The sequence below is a fragment of the Haliotis asinina genome, chromosome 5, assembly GCF_037392515.1.
Source record: "Haliotis asinina isolate JCU_RB_2024 chromosome 5, JCU_Hal_asi_v2, whole genome shotgun sequence".
Classification (NCBI taxonomy): domain Eukaryota; kingdom Metazoa; phylum Mollusca; class Gastropoda; order Lepetellida; family Haliotidae; genus Haliotis; species Haliotis asinina.
The window spans coordinates 3334968-3354335 of NC_090284.1; the positions used below are offsets into that span (position 1 = coordinate 3334968).

The 19368-nt window shown below is 42.0% G+C and overlaps 1 protein-coding gene across 1 annotated transcript; it reads left to right on the forward strand.

The window, feature by feature from the left end:
• The first annotated feature begins 11647 nt into the window (after positions 1–11647).
• LOC137283316 (keratin-associated protein 10-10-like) lies at positions 11648–12223 on the forward strand. The gene has a single exon (XM_067814769.1). The coding sequence runs from the start codon at positions 11648–11650 to the stop codon at positions 12221–12223; it is 576 nt and encodes a 191-aa protein (XP_067670870.1).
• Positions 12224–19368: the final 7145 nt, after the last annotated feature.

Genomic DNA, 19368 nt, shown 5'->3' on the forward strand with positions numbered 1-19368 from the left:
GATATCCGCGGAATGCAAGAATTGTGTAATGCATGCAAGACAAGCTGGTTGATGTTGAAAACCTTTCAACATGTTTGTGGGAGTGTTGGTGTTGATCATGGTAGTCTTGGCGGGTATTGTAGCGGTTGTGCTAAGAGTGCTTGTTGTCACAATTAATGGTGGGTGTTGTGATTATTCAGTAGTGAGCTCTGTCAGTGGTGTAAGTGATCCCAAGCAGAACTCTGGACGGCGGTAGTACTGAACAGCCCGGAGGCCCAGCGCCGGTTGTTACTGTATCGGGCCGGCAGTTTCTAATATTTGCAGGCCATTGTGACCCTCAGTAAATTATCTCTCAATTTATTTCTTGATGGAATTTGATGTCATTCCTTATAATAACAGATTAAAACAATGTAAACTGTGTACGCAGTGTAGTCTGTTTTGTTTCTGTTAGTTTGACAAACTGGACAACAAATGTGGCCTGAAGACTTCATTCAGGCCCTGTAGATTTTGAAGCCCGCAGTCCCTGATGATCAACTTGCAAATTTAAAGCATTGCAAACACTGGTATTGAATACATCATAACGGCGGTAGTACTGAACACATCATAACGGCGGTAGTGCTGAACACATCATGACGGAGGTAGTACTGAACACATCATAACGGCGGTAGTACTGAACACATCATGACGACGGTAGTACTGAACACATCATGACAGCGGTAGTACTGAACACATCATGAAGGAGGTAGTACTGAACACATCATGAAGGAGGTAGTACTGAACACATCATGACGACGGTAGTATTGAACACATCATGACGACGGTAGTATTCAACACATCATGACGGTGGTACTACTGAACACATCATGACGGTGGTACTACTGAACACATCATGACTGTGGTACTACTGAACACATCGTGACAGTGGTAGTACTAAACACATCATAACGGCGGCAGTATTGAACACATCATGACGGTGGTACTACTGAACACATCATGACGGTGGTACTAAACACATCGTGACAGTGATAGTACTAAACACATCGTGACAGTGTTGGTACTAAACACATCGTGACAGTGGCAGTACTAAACACATCGTGACAGTGGTAGTACTAAACACATCGTGACAGTGGTAGTACTAAACACATCGTGACAGTGGTAGTACTAAACACATCATAACGGCGGTAGTATTGAACACATCATGACGGTGGTACTACTGAACACATCATGACGGTGGTACTAAACACATCGTGACAGTGATGGTACTAAACACATTGTGGCAGTGGTAGTACTAAACACATCGTGACAGTGGTAGTACTAAACACATCGTGACAGTGGTAGCACTAAACACATCATAACGGCGGTAGTATTGAACACATCATGACGGTGGTACTACTGAACACATGATGACGGTGGTACTAAACACATCGTGACAATGGTGGTACTAAACACATCGTGACAATGGTAGTACTAAACACATCGTGACAGTGGTGGTACTAAACACATCGTGACAGTGGTAGTACTAAACACATCGTGACGGTGGTGGTACTAAACACATCATAACGGCGGTAGTATTGAACACATCATGACGGTGGTACTACTGAACACATCATGACGGTGGTACTAAACACATCGTGACAGTGGTAGTACTAAACACATCGTGACAGTGGTAGTACTAAACACATCGTGACAGTGGTAGTACTAAACACATCGTGACAGTGGTAGTACTAAACACATCATATTTGGACAACTCGACGGACTGAGGTGCTTTTCTCACGTTGCACTTTTTGAACTTGTTTACATTCTGAATACGTCTAACTGCAATTGTGAAAGTTCACATTTGTCTTCAACTAGTCCTTGCCGCTTTCAGTGAGTCAGAGTTCTTTTGAAAATAAACGAATTTTCACTTTCTGTCTAACGAGATGTTTTAACAGTTAACACGTGGGGCATCGACTCCGCGGTATCATACCATGCTCTTGTTGTTACATGAGGTACTGTCATCATCAAACTAATTGTGCAGATCGGTTGAATATACAGTTGTCAGATGTCTCATATTATTAACCGTTTATCGGCCAATGTGCATCGCTGAACATTAATATATAATGATATCGTAATTTTCAATTCTTTATTCTCAAAAACCACCTTGGTGGTACAAGAGCATATAATCTAAATATACAAATACAAAATCAGCTCAGATCCAAGATGGACAAGGGATGATAGTTTTACAATATATTTTAATAGGCTCTCTATATCTTGCGAAGTTTTAACAGATAATATTTTCATAAACTTTATTTCATTAGGAAAAATGATTAGATGGGTGGGTAGATATTGTTTTCTCAAAGTGTCTGATGCTTTACAATGGAAAATATAATGATACTCGTCCCCAATGTTTTTAGAAGTACATATCTGGCACGTTCTCTCGTCCCTTGGAATATTACACCAGCGGCCCGTCTCAATAGGTACATTATGGTTACATGTTCTAAATCTCAACAGTGGCAGTGAAATACGTTTTGGGAGGAAGAGATATTCATCAAAATTAGGAAACGGCTTTAGATGCTGATAGTAAATTCCCTCGGGGCTAGAAATAATGTCATTGTGCCAGTTTGGGATAAACTGATCCTTTAGAATATATTCAATTTTTGAGACAAGCCACTGGGTTGTGCATGTTGATGGATTTTCAGAAACATAAGAGAGTTCAGTAGTGTCTAATATATTTTTAACGTGCTGTAGCCAGGGATTATATATTTTATTTGTTCTTCTTTGGAATGATAGGTAATTGTAACTTAAGTTGGTTAGCTTAAAAACACCTTCTTGGTAAGTTAACTTGTGCCAAAAGTTTAGTAACCGTTTATATATCCTAATTCTAACAGGGAATCTTCCTAGTTCCCCATACAGCATGAAACGAGGGATTGAATTTCTTAATCCTGTAATGAGTCTTAAGAATCTTAAATGAATTTTCTCTAAAGTTACAAGGTTTTCCAAAGACCACACTTCAGCACCGTAGGTCAAGATAGGTGTTACCGTTCAGTCAAATGCTGACAATAAGCAATCTAAAGGCAAGTCTAACTTTATAATAGTAACAATGATTATGCACCGCGGAGAGACAAACAATCTTACACCTCCGGACTAATAACTCCCTCCCCTCCCCTCCCCTGATATACACATCGGAACGGGCAACTGTGTCCACAGCCTGGAAATCTGCTCCACACCTAGGCGTGGCATAATGGCGCTGATTACTTCACACCTAGGAGACCTTCCTCTCTGTGTTATATCGGAGAGTCTGTTATTCTTTATCTCACATCAAAGGTAGCAGTGTCCTTCACAGATATTGTTTCTCTGGGAGGATACAATTCGTGCTGGAAGGAGACCGTTCGAGTGCGTGTCGGGTTATGTAGGCGTGGTACTGTAAGGTAAAACGGGGAAATCCAAGACAGATAGCAAGTGCGTTATTTCTGCATCAAATGTCCGGTACGCTATTTAGAAATGTAGTAGGTGTACTCATGTATGATAGGGGTTTGGTCTCATTTTCGTAGCTGTTTTCGAACAGTAGCTTACGAACAGTCATCAAATTGCAAAGGGCGCGTCTGCGGCCGGGATAAAGTGTTTCAGCAGATTCTTGTTTGACAATATCCAAAAGGAAATATGATAATGCCACGTACATGGAACCTCCAGTGGAGTGGTCGTGTCCAAGACAGACACAAAGTACTGGATGTTCGTGACTGGCATATATTGTCACATACCCTCCGATGTCACATACACGGTACTTATAGTGGAGTGTTCTAGGCACTACAGGCTTGCCACTGTTTTGTAATTTTGCCACACACAAGGCCGTTGGTGTACATTGTCTTGACATACGGTATCATTAACCTCCCGCGACATGAGATGGTAATGGCCAACGATATGCATCTGAATGTGTAGGCAGGTAATTGTGTTGGCGCCTCCCAGGTTGTGTGTGCTCATCAAACAGATAGCAGCACTATATAGCTGTCGTCCTCCTCCCGAGGCTAATGTGACTGATTTACTCATTTAAAATGCATTATCAATTATTTGCAGGTAAACTTAACGCTATACATTTGAACTTGTTGATAAGTAAGACATGCTGCAACAGATATGGCCGTGTACATGTGTGTGTGTGTGTGTGTGTGTGTGTGTGTGTGTGTGTGTGTGTGTGTGTGTGTGTGTGTGTGTGTGTGTGTGTGTACGCACGTCTGGGTGAAAGTCTTGGTTCGTTTGTGCAAATACGCGCATGCGTGTGTTTGCGTGTGCATGCTTGCTTGTGTACAAAAGACAGGAAATCTTGTGCTTGTCAATGGCGTTTTGTTTATGAATGGTTTTGTGTGGTTATGTTTATTAATTCTGCTTAATGATTATGAATGACATTTGTAAAAGGCCCTCTAGTTACCGTTGTGGTTGTTGTGGCGTTGTGGTTGTGATTGACGTTGTGGTTAACGTTGTGGTTGTGGTTGGCGTTGTGATTGACGATGTGTTGTGGTTGTAGTTACCACTGTGATTGTGGTTGGCGTTGTGGTTGGCGTTATGATTGACGTTGTGGTTGGCGCAATGATTGACGTTGTGTTATGGTTCTCGCTGTGCTTGTGGTTGACGTTGTGGTTGTCTCTATGATTGACGTCGTGGTTGGCACCATGATTGACGTTGTGTTGTGGTTATCGGTGTGATTGTGGTTGACGTTGTGGTTGGTGCATAGACTGACATTGTGTTGTGCGTACCGCTATGGTTGTGGTTGGCGTTATGACTAACATGTTGGCTGTGGTGGAGGCTAGTTGGCGTTATGACTAACATGTTGGCTGTGGTGGAGGCTAGTTGGCGTTATGACTAACATGTTGGCTGTGGTGGAGGCTAGTTGGCGTTATGAATGCGATGTACAGTAAAGTTGTAGTGTTTCAGTTGACGTGGTAGTGGTTGTGTCGCGGTTGTGTCGCGGTTATGGATGCAGTGTAGTTGGCATCGAGACTGGCGATATGGTTCCAGCTGTGTATTCGTGATTGACACACGAACGCCAAACAAACAGACCTAAATCCCCTCACTCAACTGGCGCGGACATCATCTTTACCGTCTGATTCAGCCGAGGATGAAGATACAGCACCAAGATATACACACATTCCACGTAGACACCAAAGTTTCATCGGATACCCTTATTGTCAAGCGTCATTATAACACTTATCGCCGTTATGATAATAAATGCAATTTGCCTATCTTGTCGATGATATTACCACACAACAGTATCCCATTCAGAAGTCCACGAGTCACGGTAGCTGGCGTGGATCAAAGGGAAGGCTTGATGCAGGCTGTGGCTCTACTGCCGTGTAGAGAGACTGATCAAAGCGGCAGGGACTCGTGTTCCCTGCTGTCGATACCCGAACTCATCAGGGAAACTACCTTCAGGAACATTACACTAGAGGTGTTCTTCTCTCTCATCATAAAGTGAGTTCCGATCACTAATTCCTGTCTGATTCCAGCAATATAAATCATGGCATAACTGACAAAAAGTTTGGTAAAATCTTTCCTTTCGTCTTGAAACTTGTTAAGGGCATTATCAAATAATTATCCTTCTTTCATGTGGACGTGACTGAAGATGGTTTCTGTAGAGTTAAGCATGGAGCGGTGAGGTCTGGCACAGGTGGGAGATGGACGCGTCGGGCTAATTGCATGGCTATGTTACAAATCCTTCGTAACTTAACTTAATCCTACACACAACGAACATATAAATATATGACTACAAATGGGGCTATCCGACACGTGTGCGTGTGCTTGAGCTGTGTATATTTCCGTCACTGCATTATTCGTTGAGGACACGCGTATTCTGGTTTAGCATTTTCAAGCAAATCGCTGTAGGTTTTTATAGGTTTCACGAATGTCGAATATGTACAAGATCTGAATACTTGACAAATCGGAGATCTGACGGTGGTTCAAAAGAGACCATACAAAGGTTGTAATTATATACAAATACGTCCTAGAAGCGTTTCCTGACTGCCTTCACCCCTGGAGGGCCCGGCGATGGTCGACTATGCCCCTTGTGTGTAGGGATTGTACCACAGTAACGGAAGTACTTCACTTATGTTTCAAGGAACCTCATCCCTTGTCGCCCAGATCTCACCATCAACGACATCGCAACGAGTGACGACTATTTCTGTACGACTATACATAGGGCCTCCCACGATTATGTCGGCTAATGTTGATTAGCCAGATTCCGTCCAGCTAACTCATTGAGCATGACGATTCCACGTTAAATATGGATATAGAAGTCTGGAGTCCAGGTCCAAGGGGAATGTGTAAAGAAGACGAAGATCAGACCCCCAGTTTTTATTAACAGCGATGCAGTGTCTTCCACTAGAGCTTGTTCATTTCGGTATACCGCAATCAATAGCGTAGTCACAAGTGTTTATGTGATTCCTGCACAAGGATTCGGTGGCTGGGTATCACTCTACCCACAATGCAGCTCCACGCTGACGAACGGCGTAAGGGGAGTTTGGAGCTTGGCACCATGGACAGCATCCTCGATATCTCCAGGGTATACGTTCCGATAAGTCTCCACTATACCCTGGACGCATCTACGGCTCTGCCAGATAAATTTATTACCTCCCTTGACTGTCTTTTGATCCAGTCAGGTGTCTACGCTGGGAAGTTGAGCGAACCAATCACAACTCACTTTCATTTTTTGAATTATCTAACGATTGTACTTGGCAACAGAAACCATGCAGAGGTTCTCTGGAAGAGGTAGAAGGTTCTTGCATATGTTGTTTTAAAGTTTCGGACCTGTCAATTTGTTTGTATGATTTCCCTAAAATCTTAGACGCACTGCGAGCAAACCTTCGCAGTTGCGACCGCTACCTTTGTTGACGCTGGCAAGCTCGGTTATAACGGCGGCCTAGCTGATTGGCTACTGTGAGAAGGCGGAGCCAGCAAAGGGAGGTGATAAATATATCTGGCAGAGCCGTAGATACGTCCAGGGTATAGTGGAGACTTATCGGAACGTATACCCTGGAGATATCGAGGATGCATGGACAGGCAGTCGGACAAGACTTTGCTAACCACTAAACACATGTCAATATGTACATATTCTATTTTTCACATGTAAATAGCTTTCAGACTTAACCGAACGAATCCAAGAATATCATATTAATGCCCGGTCAGCTTAACCTAAAATCTCCAAATCTTAAGATCTGTAAGACGATATGTTGACTTACAATCCACCCATTTAAAGCAAAATCCAGTCAATCGATTCTCACCTGGGTACAAAGATCGTTAGCCTCAGGTCATCAATATGCCGCAAGATGAGTCTATGTACTAAACGGCAAACGATGACATATCTACCCTTAGTTCCACCCCACATCCGCGGATGAAACACCAGTATAGAAGGATATTCTGGTTCTCCCTAACATTCTTCGTTCTGTTTTCAGGGAGCAGTGTTTTGCCAGTATCTTCCCCCTCTTGCTTCATTCTGTGATTAATTGCACAAAAACACGACGCGTATCGAAAACTATTGTGTAAATCCAACACATTTCACTTGTGGGTAAATTACCCAGTAACACAAATTACCCACAAACACACTGATAGCGTTAGTTTTGGGATGGGACAGTCGTGCATCGAGTAGGTGCATACAGAGACTTCTCAAGTGGTAGGGGAAGAACAGAAACGACAATGCACAACCTGTTAAAACACGTTTAGTCATTTGGCTATATATCTTTATCACGTCACTATCAACTACGTGTGATACTTGTGTTATACCTGTATTGTGGAGGGTCCACGGTGTTTGGTATAGAGAGATACGTGTATTATACCTGTATTGTGGAGGGTCCACAGCGTTTAGTATAGGGAGATACGTGTGTTTTACATATATTGTGGAGGGTCCTCGGTGTTTGGTATAGAGAGATACGCGTATTATACCTGTATTGTGGAGGGTCCACGGTGTTTAGTATAGGGAGATACGTGTGTTATACATATATTGTGGAGGGTCCACGGTGTTTGGTATAGGGAGATACGTGTATTATACCTGTATTGTGGAGGGTCCACGGTGTTTAGTATAGGGAGATACGTGTGCTATACATGTATTGTGGAGGGTCCACGGTGTTTGGTATAGAGAGATACGTGTGTTATACATGTATTGTGGAGGGTCCACGGTGTTTGGTATAGAGAGATACATGTATTATACCTGTATTGTGGAGGGTCCACGGTGTTTAGTATAGGGAGATACGTGTGTTATACATGTATTGTGGAGGGTCCACGGTGTTTGGTATAGAGAGATACGTGTATTATACCTGTATTGTGGAGGGTCCACAGCGTTTGGCATAGGGAGATACGTGTGTTATACATGTATTGTGGAGGGCCCACGTTGTTTGGTATAGAGAGATACGTGTGTTATACATATATTGTGGAGGGTCCACGGCGTTTAGTATAGGGAGATACGTGTGTTATACCTATATTGTGGAGGGTCCACGGTGTTTAGTATAGGGAGATACGTGTGTTATACATGTATTGTGGAGGGTCCACGGTGTTTGGCATAGGGAGATACGTGTATTATACCTGTATTGTGGAGGGTCCACGGTGTTTAGTATAGGGAGATACGTGTATTATACCTATATTGTGGAGGGTCCACGGTGTTTAGTATAGGGAGATACGTGTGTTATACATGCATTGTGGAGGGTCCACAGCGTTTGGCATAGGGAGATACGTGTGTTATACATGTATTGTGGAGGGCCCACGATGTTTGGTATAGAGAGATACGTGTGTTATACATATATTGTGGAGGGTCCACGGTGTTTAGTATAGGGAGATACGTGTATTATACCTATATTGTGGAGGGTCCACGGTGTTTAGTATAGAGAGATACGTGTGTTATACATGTATTGTGGAGGGTCCACGGTGTTTGGCATAGGGAGATACGTGTATTATACCTGTATTGTGGAGGGTCCACGGTGTTTAGTATAGGGAGATACGTGTATTATACCTATATTGTGGAGGGTCCACGGTGTTTAGTATAGGGAGATACGTGTGTTATACATGTATTGTGGAGGGTCCACAGCGTTTGGCATAGGGAGATACGTGTATTATACCTGTATTGTGGAGGGTCCACAGCGTTTGGCATAGGGAGATACGTGTGTTAACTAGGAGTACAAATACATGCATTTATCTCAAACATGCAGTCTTTTCTTATAAATCCGTCAACATGGTAAGAACAAAGATAAACATACTTTTACCCCCAATCACCTGCTGCAAGCTGAGGAGCGCCAGTAATGCAAACACATCCATTCTATCTTTAGTTAACAATTCATTCAATCGCGGTAAAAAAAACCTTGTTGAGAGCCGTCAGAATGAGTCTCTCATCGCTTGGATGGCTTTGGTCACGTGACTAGCGGTCTGTGCCACGTGGGTGTGTATTTTCTGGAGAATTCACATCTTCACACATGTTACCGGAAAATAGATATTTTCCTTTAATTACAAGAACGACACGAATGACATTTTAGAGACTAACAAAACGTTTAAACGACCCTTTAACAAACTGGCAGTTGGCCTAACAGTTCTTCCAGCTGAGGCAGTAACGCTTGGCCAACACAAGAGCTGCTGCTGACCCTTACTCATCTGACAAGCAATATAGTGAAGACGTGTAACGTCTCTGTTTATACTTGGTCAGCAGTTACAGTCGACTCAGGAAGTGTTACTGAACTATGGCAGAAAATTTTCAATGAACCTATAGTAGAGGACAACCTCAACAATACGTCATTGGTCAGTTATTGATCTACTAATTGTTGAGCAGCGTTATGGAAGTTGGTGAGTCAGTAACGAAGTACACCATATCATGGGTGCAATAGTCATCATCCGTCAAATTGTAATATTCATTACTGACCTAGCTACTCCATCAGCTGACAACCTAACTGTCTTATGGGTCCCTGGCTAACTGATATTCCTAATCTGTTGTGGCATTCCTCATCTGTTGGGACATTCCCCGTCATTTGTGACATTCTTCGTATGTTGTGACATTCCTCGTCTGTTGTGATATTCTTCCTATGTTGTGACATTCCCCGTCATTTGTGACATTCCTCGTCTGTTGTGACATTCCTCGTCTGTTGTGACATTCCTAGTCTGTAGTGGCTCGCACTCTCGTTGTTGCAACGTGGCCAGAAAAAGAATCATTATTCAAAACTACGACAGCATTTCAGCTTTCCAGCATTTCCTATTGAAAAACCCTTTCAGGTTATTTAATTATACGAACGCATTGCAGACGGTGGCCTTAGCAGTTCATCGTGTACATTCCACTATCTGTGTCTGGCAGTACACTGTCATCAGATTGTATCATACACAGGTCACCTCTCTTTTGTTTACAATGATAGTATTCGTCAGGTATTTAATATAACGATCTTAAACAAGGCCAACAGTCTTTTTCCAGTTGTTGTCATAACTTTAGATTTCCTTGAAGATATTGTCTTAGCCCCAGGTAAATACACGCGTTGGGCCAGGTGAATGTCCTTTTGGGTGGGTTAAATATCAGTGCATTCAGTAATACTGTCATTGGTAGAAAGCCTAACTGGAAAGAAAATGAAAACGGTATTAAAATGAATCAGCTAACATTCAATACCTCGTTGCAATACATGAAATGTGTGTTGTTGTTCCCACGAGAAAGTCTCAGGTGACATAAAGAAAACTCAAACTAGGGGATCATAACATATAAAATGTTAATGCCAAGTGTTGGGACAAAAGATACGTATTTACAACAAACACATTGGAAGAACGGTTATGGTGTTTATGTCAACACGAAACACATCCGATTGTTTATTGATTCTAATTGTTAAGCAGTAGGGATGTATTGCATATCATTTGTTATTTGTATGAATTAGCAACAGAGTGTCTGCAGCAGACAGAACGTTCACAGGATATTGGTGCACAATGGAATAAGTACCAACAAATCCAAAATGATCGCCCCGTTCCAGGAACAAAGGGACTGGTCTAGTGAATGAATGTCCAAAGGCAGAGGTTTAGTTTCCCATCTTGCTACAGTCGCCCTTCTACATCGTTGTGGTTCATGACATGCACTGCCTTACTTCACAGCCGGCTTTGCCGTGCTCCCTGTCGTTCATGATTATCACACAACTATTACCAGAAAGTGTTACATGTGCCTTTTAGTTCCGGGAATCCCCCGCTGTTTACTAAGCACAGCTGCATTAATTGTTTGATCCAAGGACTTGTTTTAAGTGACATTAAATAGATATTACTGTATAAACTTACTCAGTTATTGGAGTATGGTAAATGACTGAGCCATTCGTCGAAAGTTAGCTTCAGTACTGCCGTTGTCCGAGATTCTACAGCTGAATACAAATCCGTATATTGCTTGGTCCAACAAATGCACCACCAATGTCCTGCCTCAAAGATAACGAGACTAAGATACGTAATCAAAACTTTTTTTATTCACAGAAAGCATTTTGTGAAAAGTGTAATTAACTCTACGTGTTTTTCGTAAACAAAAACGTTTAAAGTCTCAGAGAGGTACCACGTTCAATTATGTACTGCAAACCATTACCTTTGTACACAACTATAACAGAAAAGAGTTTTTTCTGTCCGATAGGCAGCATAATTAGTGTTACATATCTTCAAAGGTTGAGATATAATGTCAGAAATAGATCAAATTTCATCTGAAACGTAGTGAGAGGCAACACGTGAAATGCTGTACGTACTCGTGTGTAATGTACTCGTGTGTAATGTACTCGTGTGTAATGTATTTGTGTGTAATGTACTCGCGTGTAATGTGCTCGTGTGTAATGTACTCGTGTGTAAAGTACTCGTGTGTAATGTACTTGTGTGTAATGTACTCGTGTGTAATGTACTTGTGTGTAATGTACTTGTGTGTAATGTACTTGTGTGGCATGTATTTGTGTGTAATGTACTCGCGTGTAATGTGCTCGTGTGTAATGTACTCGTGTGTAATGTACTCGTGTGTAATGTACTTGTGTGTAATGTACTTGTGTGTAATGTACTTGTGTGTAATGTACTTGTGTGTAATGTACTTGTGTGTCATGTACTTGTGTGTCATGTACTCGTGTGTAATGTACTCGTGTGTAATGTACTCGTGTGTAATGTACTCGCGTCTAATGTACTCGCGTCTAATGTACTCGTGTGTAATATACTCGTGTGTAATGTACTCGAGTGTAAAGTACTTGTGTGTAATGTACTCGTGTGTAATGTACTTGTGTGTAATGTACTTCTGTGTAATGTACTCGTGCGTAATGTACATGAGTAGACAAAGTTTAGACATTGCGACAAGGTGTTGGCACACATTCGGACAAACTGTAGGCATTTAGACAAGGACTAAACATTTCCGACAATGACCAGGCATTCAGACAAGGTTTAGACATTCAGACTCGGAGTAGTCATTCAGACACGGTTTAGACATTCATACAAGGTGTAGACATTCAGACAGGGAGCAGACATTCAGGCAATGAGTAGAGATTCAGATAAGGTTTAGACATTCAGATGGGGTGTAGACATTCAGACAAGGACTAAACATTCAAACAGTGTGTAGACATTCACGCAAGGTTTAGACATTCAGACAAGATGTAGTAATTCAGACAAGGTGCAGACATTCAGACAAGACGTAGACATTCAGACAATGAGCAGAAATTATGAAAAGCTGTAAACATTCAGACAAGGAGTAGACATTCAGACAAGGTGTAGACATTCAGACAAGGTGTAGACATTCAGACAAGTTGTAGACATTCAGACTCAGACTTTCAGTTCAGATCAATTGATTCAAGCTATAAATATTAGACCAATGTCCTTAACATATCGCTTCAAGTATAACAAATATCTTTTCTTTTCCTGATTATAAACTGCCTTAAAGGGAATACGATATGTCATCATGTCGACCGTCATTCAGGCAGCAGCAGCCTTTAGATGCAGTTTGATTTAAATCATATATTCAGTTGAGCACTTGATCAGTCATCGTGTTGCAGGACCAAGATTGACCATGAAGTCTTGAAGTGGCTATCAACACTGGTACGCCCAACACTTACTTCAATGTGGGATTACCCTTTTAAAACCTGACGTTGAAGCGGTTGACCTGGTAAAAGTATTGAAAATTAAGAGACGGACGCACACGCAGCTTAATGTTCGGAGGGACATTCAAGTTTATTTGAACGAAGATGTTTCCCAAGAGAGCACAGCATGCTCCTTTTAATTTCGTTTGCAGTTTTAAGCATTGTGGAACATTTGTGAGTGAATGATGCGATGTGCTGGTTAACGGTGTGCCCTGTTTCAACACAGCATTACAATCCCACAACCCCACAGGGTTCGGTTGAATGAGAGATGACGGCTGTGTTGGTGCTATGCGTGGATGTAATTGGTTCTCATTAACAGGCGATGAAAGTAGCACTCGAGCTTGTATTTTGTCCACATCTGTGATTGGCGGTCCACGCAACACACAAAGTGGAGGGCAAGTGAATGAGCTCTTGGAGAAATGCATGTAAACAGTTTAAGCGGTGATACGTCCTTGTAATTAGATCAATCAACTAAAGCTAAGTACACTGAATCTGGCGGTGAATACCATCGAGCTCAGCTTCCAGAAGTACTTGACGGACATCTTTCCCACAAACACTCCGACGTTTACAAATCCTAACATTACTTAACCAAATCGAAGAAAAAAACGCTGATATTGGAGAAATTGGTTTGCAAAAATGCTGAGCGGTATTAGGTGGTTAGTCGATGACCTTGCGTGGCGATAGACTGTGATTATGCCACAGCAGGGCTGACGTTGGTGCTTTATCCGTCACGTCTCGGGAATCTGGTCTGCAGCGACGACGCTGCTAAGGCATCAATAAGACAGGAACATCAATGACGAGATCACACACAACTTCAGACTAGCCAGTAATCGTCAATGAATGTAATCGCTTGTCACACCTTCTTCACCGTGTTAAAAGCCAAATTTCTCATCGGAATTCGGAACAGGTACATGCGATGATGTGCCTAACATTAGCTTAAAGGGCACCTGTTCTGACAGCATAGAAATGATGTCGACTTAGGGGACGTGATTTTCACACAGACTCATATGAAGGGGTGAGGGGATTACGCTGTGAGACGCCCCAAGGCCTGCCTTACTTCATCCAACGGACCTGCTGCCTAGAGACCATAGACTGCGGAACGTCAGATCTCACCTATATATAATCCTTGGTTTACATGGAGGTTCCTAGACTAGTCTTGTGTATCATTATTACAAGATTGTGTCACCCAGTTGGCCCGCTAACGTTAGAAACAGAATTAATAACCTATTCCACCGTTAGAAAAGTGTTCTGACAACAGGGGAAACACTGTCATATTTAGCAGGTTCAACGGTCAATGGGGTCTGGTAGACGATCAGTCTTACATGGAGTAATGCTGATGGTGGCAGACGGTCAATGTAAAATGGGGTGATAGACGGTCAGTGTAACATGGTGTAGTGCCGATGTTGGCAGACGGTCAATGTAACATGGGATAGTGCTGATGGTGATAGACGGTCAGTGTAACATGGTGTAGTGGTGATGGTGTCAGACGGTCAATGTAACATGGGATAGTGCTGATGGTGATAGACGGTCAGTGTAACATGGTGTAGTGCTGATGGTGATAGACGGTCAGTGTAACATGGTGTAGTGCTGATGGTGGCAGACGGTCAGTGTAACATGGTGTAGTGCTGATGGTGGCAGACGGTCAGTGTAACATGGTGTAGTGCTGATGGTGATAGACGGTCAATGTAACATGGTGTAGTGCTGATGGTGATAGACGGTCAATGTAACATGGTGTAGTGCTGATGGTGATAGACGGTCAATGTAACATGGTGTAGTGCTGATGGTGATAGACGGTCAATGTAACATGGTGTAGTGCTGATGGTGATAGACGGTCAATGTAACATGGTGTAGTGCTGATGGTGATAGACGGTCAATGTAACATGGTGTAGTGCTGATGGTGATAGACGGTCAATGTAACATGGTGTAGTGCTGATGGTGATAGACGGTCAATGTAACATGGTGTAGTGCTGATGGTGATAGACGGTCAATGTAACATGGTGTAGTGCTGATGGTGATAGACGGTCAATGTAACATGGTGTAGTGCTGATGGTGATAGACGGTCAATGTAACATGGGATAGTGCTGGTGGTGATAGACGGTCAGTGTAACATGGTGTAGTGCTGATGGTGATAGACGGTCAATGTAACATGGTGTAGTGCTGATGGTGATAGACGGTCAATGTAACATGGTGTAGTGCTGATGGTGATAGACGGTCAATGTAACATGGGATAGTGCTGATGGTGATAGACGGTCAATGTAACATGGTGTAGTGCTGATGGTGATAGACGGTCAATGTAACATGGGATAGTGCTGATGGTGATAGACGGTCAATGTAACATGGTGTAGTGCTGATGGTGATAGACGGTCAATGTAACATGGTGTAGTGCTGATGGTGATAGACGGTCAATGTAACATGGTGTAGTGCTGATGGTGATAGACGGTCAATGTAACATGGGATAGTGCTGGTGGTGATAGACGGTCAGTGTAACATGGTGTAGTGCTGATGGTGATAGACGGTCAATGTAACATGGTGTAGTGCTGATGGTGGCAGACGGTCAATGTAACATGGGATAGTGCTGATGGTGATAGACGGTCAGTGTAACATGGTGTAGTGGTGATGGTGTCAGACGGTCAATGTAACATAGGATAGTGTTGGTGGTGGTAGACGTTGTTTGTGACAATTGTTAGATATAAGTTTTATTTTAACAGCATTTAACAACATTTTGATAAAATTCACCATACCACATTCCAGTGCCGGGAGAAAAGAAAGAAAATTCACATAAATAGGTGATAACAGGTGACTAAAATCTGTAGAGTAGGCTAATATTACACTTAATTAAAATTGTCTAGTACCACTACTCAGTGCTACGAAAACCGACTATAACCGTGCCACTGCTCCATGTTCCATTGGCCGCTTACCGCCACCAACATTATCAACACTTAAGTATCACGCTACACAAGATAATGATATATACCATAAACAGATTGTGAACAAAGACTTACAACAATCTCTGAACGCTTAGTAAAGTTATAATAGCCCATATTGCATTCTGACATGCTTGGAAAGGGGGCATTCTTTTATTAAGCTTGCTTTATTTATGCCAAATACTTTAATTATTGTGCAGATGATATTCAGTGGATCATTATGTTTATCTGGATAACAAATAATTACAAAGTATGTATCAGTTTACTTTCAACTGCGCATGAGGTACCATGTGTAAAGGTTTTGCCAGGTTTCATCTACCATTTCGAAAGACCTATAGAGAGGGAATGCTGTATCAATATCGTTGGCACAGAAACCCCAGTTTCAACATAACCTAACGTAGAGCAACATTAGTTTAAAGTATATGATACAACAGTTTATATTGGAACTATTAGAGTCTAGTGTCTCTCGTGCATGGAAAAGGAATCATGTTGTATTGGGACCAGCTGTCAAATATGTTATCTCCTAAAAAGTTCTGTTCCCATTCCATGCAGTGCAATGTTGACATGATGCCTGCTGTTAGTAAGACGTAGAAACATTCTCATCCTTTTGCAGATTTCATTACATTTTGCAGGTTTTGGGTTTTTCAACTTATTACTTCCACCAGATTTGTCAGTGACAAGGCCATAACAAATGAGCAAATTTGTTTTTATCTCAGACGATTTGGAACAGTCAGCTAAGTACAGGAATTCTCCCCCTGTATCGGTGAGATCGTTGATGAACCGCGCTCTCTTTTGATACCAGGTGTAATAACAGACAAGTTTACGTCCAGTGCATACATTACTGTTGAGTCAAATACTTTCTGCCAGTAAATCATTTCCGTTACAGTTTTGTTTGGTAGCTAAGATCCAACCAGGCAGTAAAAACATCTTTGTAGTGATTGTTAGGTGTAAGTGGAAGCACTTCATATCTCAAATAGTCACAGTTATACTCTAATATACTACCTGCACCTAACTTAGGAAGGTTAAGGTTAAACAGATAACATCACTTCGATTCCGAGGTGAGAAAGCGTCTTAACATTGATAGTTTCTGAGCCTGAATGATCGCTTTGATATTTGGGAATGTTTAAATTTCCCATCCTTTTTATCACAAATGATTTGATTTCTCTTACTTTTGTCAAGTTTGTTCTTCCAGATGAATTTTAAACATTTTCCTTGAAAGTCGTCAATAACATCAGTATCTGGATTTGGCAATGAGCTGGAGAGGTGATGTGGTTTGGGGATACTTAAGGATTATAAAACCGTAGTTTTACCAAAAGGAGTAGTTTTGACCAAGGAGACATTAGACTTCACAAGTTGTAAGCCTTTCTGTGCAATTTGTTTCTAGTATATATCATTATCTTGTGTAACGTGTTACCTAAGTGTTGATAATGTTGGTGGTGGTAAACGGCCAATGAAACATGGAGTAGTGGCTTTGTGGTAGACGGTGTACCTTGCACTGGGTAGTGGTACAAACCACTAGACAATTGTAACTTTGAATAGTGGCTTGGTGGTAGACGGTGTACCTTGCATTTGGGTAGTGGTACAAACCACTAGATAATTGTAACTTTGAGTAGTGGCTTGGTGGTAGATGGTGTACCTTGCATTGGGTAGTGGTACTAGATGTTGTAACGTTGAGTAGTGATTTGGTGGTAGACGGTGTATGTAGCACTGTCTAGTGGCACTAGACAGTGTAACATGGAATAGTGGCTTGGTGGTAGACGGTGTATGTAGCATTGACTAGTGGTACTAGATGTTGTAACGTTGAGTAGTGATTTGGTGGTAGACGGTGTATATAGCACTGTCTAGTGGCACTAGACAGTGTAACATGGAATAGTGGCTTGGTGGTAGACGGTGTATGTAGCATTGACTAGTGGTACTAGATGTTGTAACGTTGAGTAGTGATTTGGTGGTAGACGGTGTAGACTAGTGTCACTAGACAGTGTAACATGGAATAGTGGCTTGGTGGTAGACGGTGTATGTAGCATTGACTAGTGGTACTAGACAGTGCAGCATGGCGTAGTGACTTGGTAGTAGTAGCGCTGGCAGGCGGCGGAATTTGTAACTTCGAGTTAGTGGTGACACAAGAGTTTGTAACCTTGGGCATTGGTAGTGGTGGTTGGATTGTGGTCGGTAACAATTGTGCTCCACAATGCTCGATGAGTTGCACATGGGCTCATAATTGTGTTGATCATGGTTGGCTCCCTGCCGTAGCTACCTCTGCCCTAGTGAACGGATGCAAAAGCAGATTTGTCGTGAATAGGAATTTAAATATTGTCTGAGACCCAAATGTTGAAGTTCTGCAGTTACAGGATGATGTCAAACTTAGCCGATAATGCAAGATTCACCGTAGAAGGAAACAGGACACGAAGTGGGTGTCTGAAGGAACAGTGAACTCAATCTGAACCTGTATGTGAAACCAACGTTGGTGCAGCCGGATTACCCGTCCTGCAATAGGACGCCCAATGGAATGAAACTGAACGAAATAAACCCAATATTTTCAAAAAACAAACTGAGAAAATGGACATTTTAAACCGTTCACTGGAAGAGAAATTGCATGATGGCCGCCTACCCGATGCGCCATGCATTGAAGCACAAACCCACCAGTAGACTGTGGCAGTTTGCTTTACACGTGTTAATGAATCAGCCTGATAACACTGTGGAGCATTACACGCGATACCGCCACTGCCGCTCATTAAACGCCTTTCATTGAGCGTCATTAACTCAGCTACTTAGAAAACTGCAGCGCTGGTATTGGGATTTTCGATGATTTGTAGTTTTTCCTAAATACTCCCAAAGACGGGATAGTTTTCGGTAACACGAAGGCAATTTATACCGTGTAGATTTACTTAACAGTAAATTAAATGAGTTCACCTGCTTCTTGAAGCGATAATGGTGTTTGAACTTTGGTCAAATTAATAAATTAATTAATTTTATAAAGAAGTCTGGGATAATGAAATGTTTATTCCACACACCCAATACTAAAACTTCGCCTATAGCAGTTGGCGTCCTCTTTCGGACACTTTCAAGGAAGGTCGATAAATCTCTGCTGATCATTATATTTGTCAAGCCTGTTCATTTTCTTTGTTCTACAGATGTCGTTTACTCGATATCATACATAGTGTCCGTATTAGCGACGTCACGTGTAGTGTGTAACATCTATCGGCATGCTGGACAACGTGTAACGTTTGACAGTCAGTGATCAGGAGATGGCGATTTAACGGTACATCAACCACATTGTTGATGATTCAGGTTGTACCAGGCTAACGAAAGGAATATAAGATCGATTAGTCTGAAAGCAGAGTCAATGAAATCCAACTTAGACGACCAATGAATCTATCAAAAAACTTACGTCAGTCTACCTGAGTGATAGTTGCGGGTGAAATATT

What these genes read in the sequence shown, in the direction of transcription:
- LOC137283316 (XM_067814769.1), top strand. Translation starts at nt 11,648, where the DNA reads ATGCTGTACGTACTCGTGTGTAATGTACTCGTGTGTAATGTACTCGTG.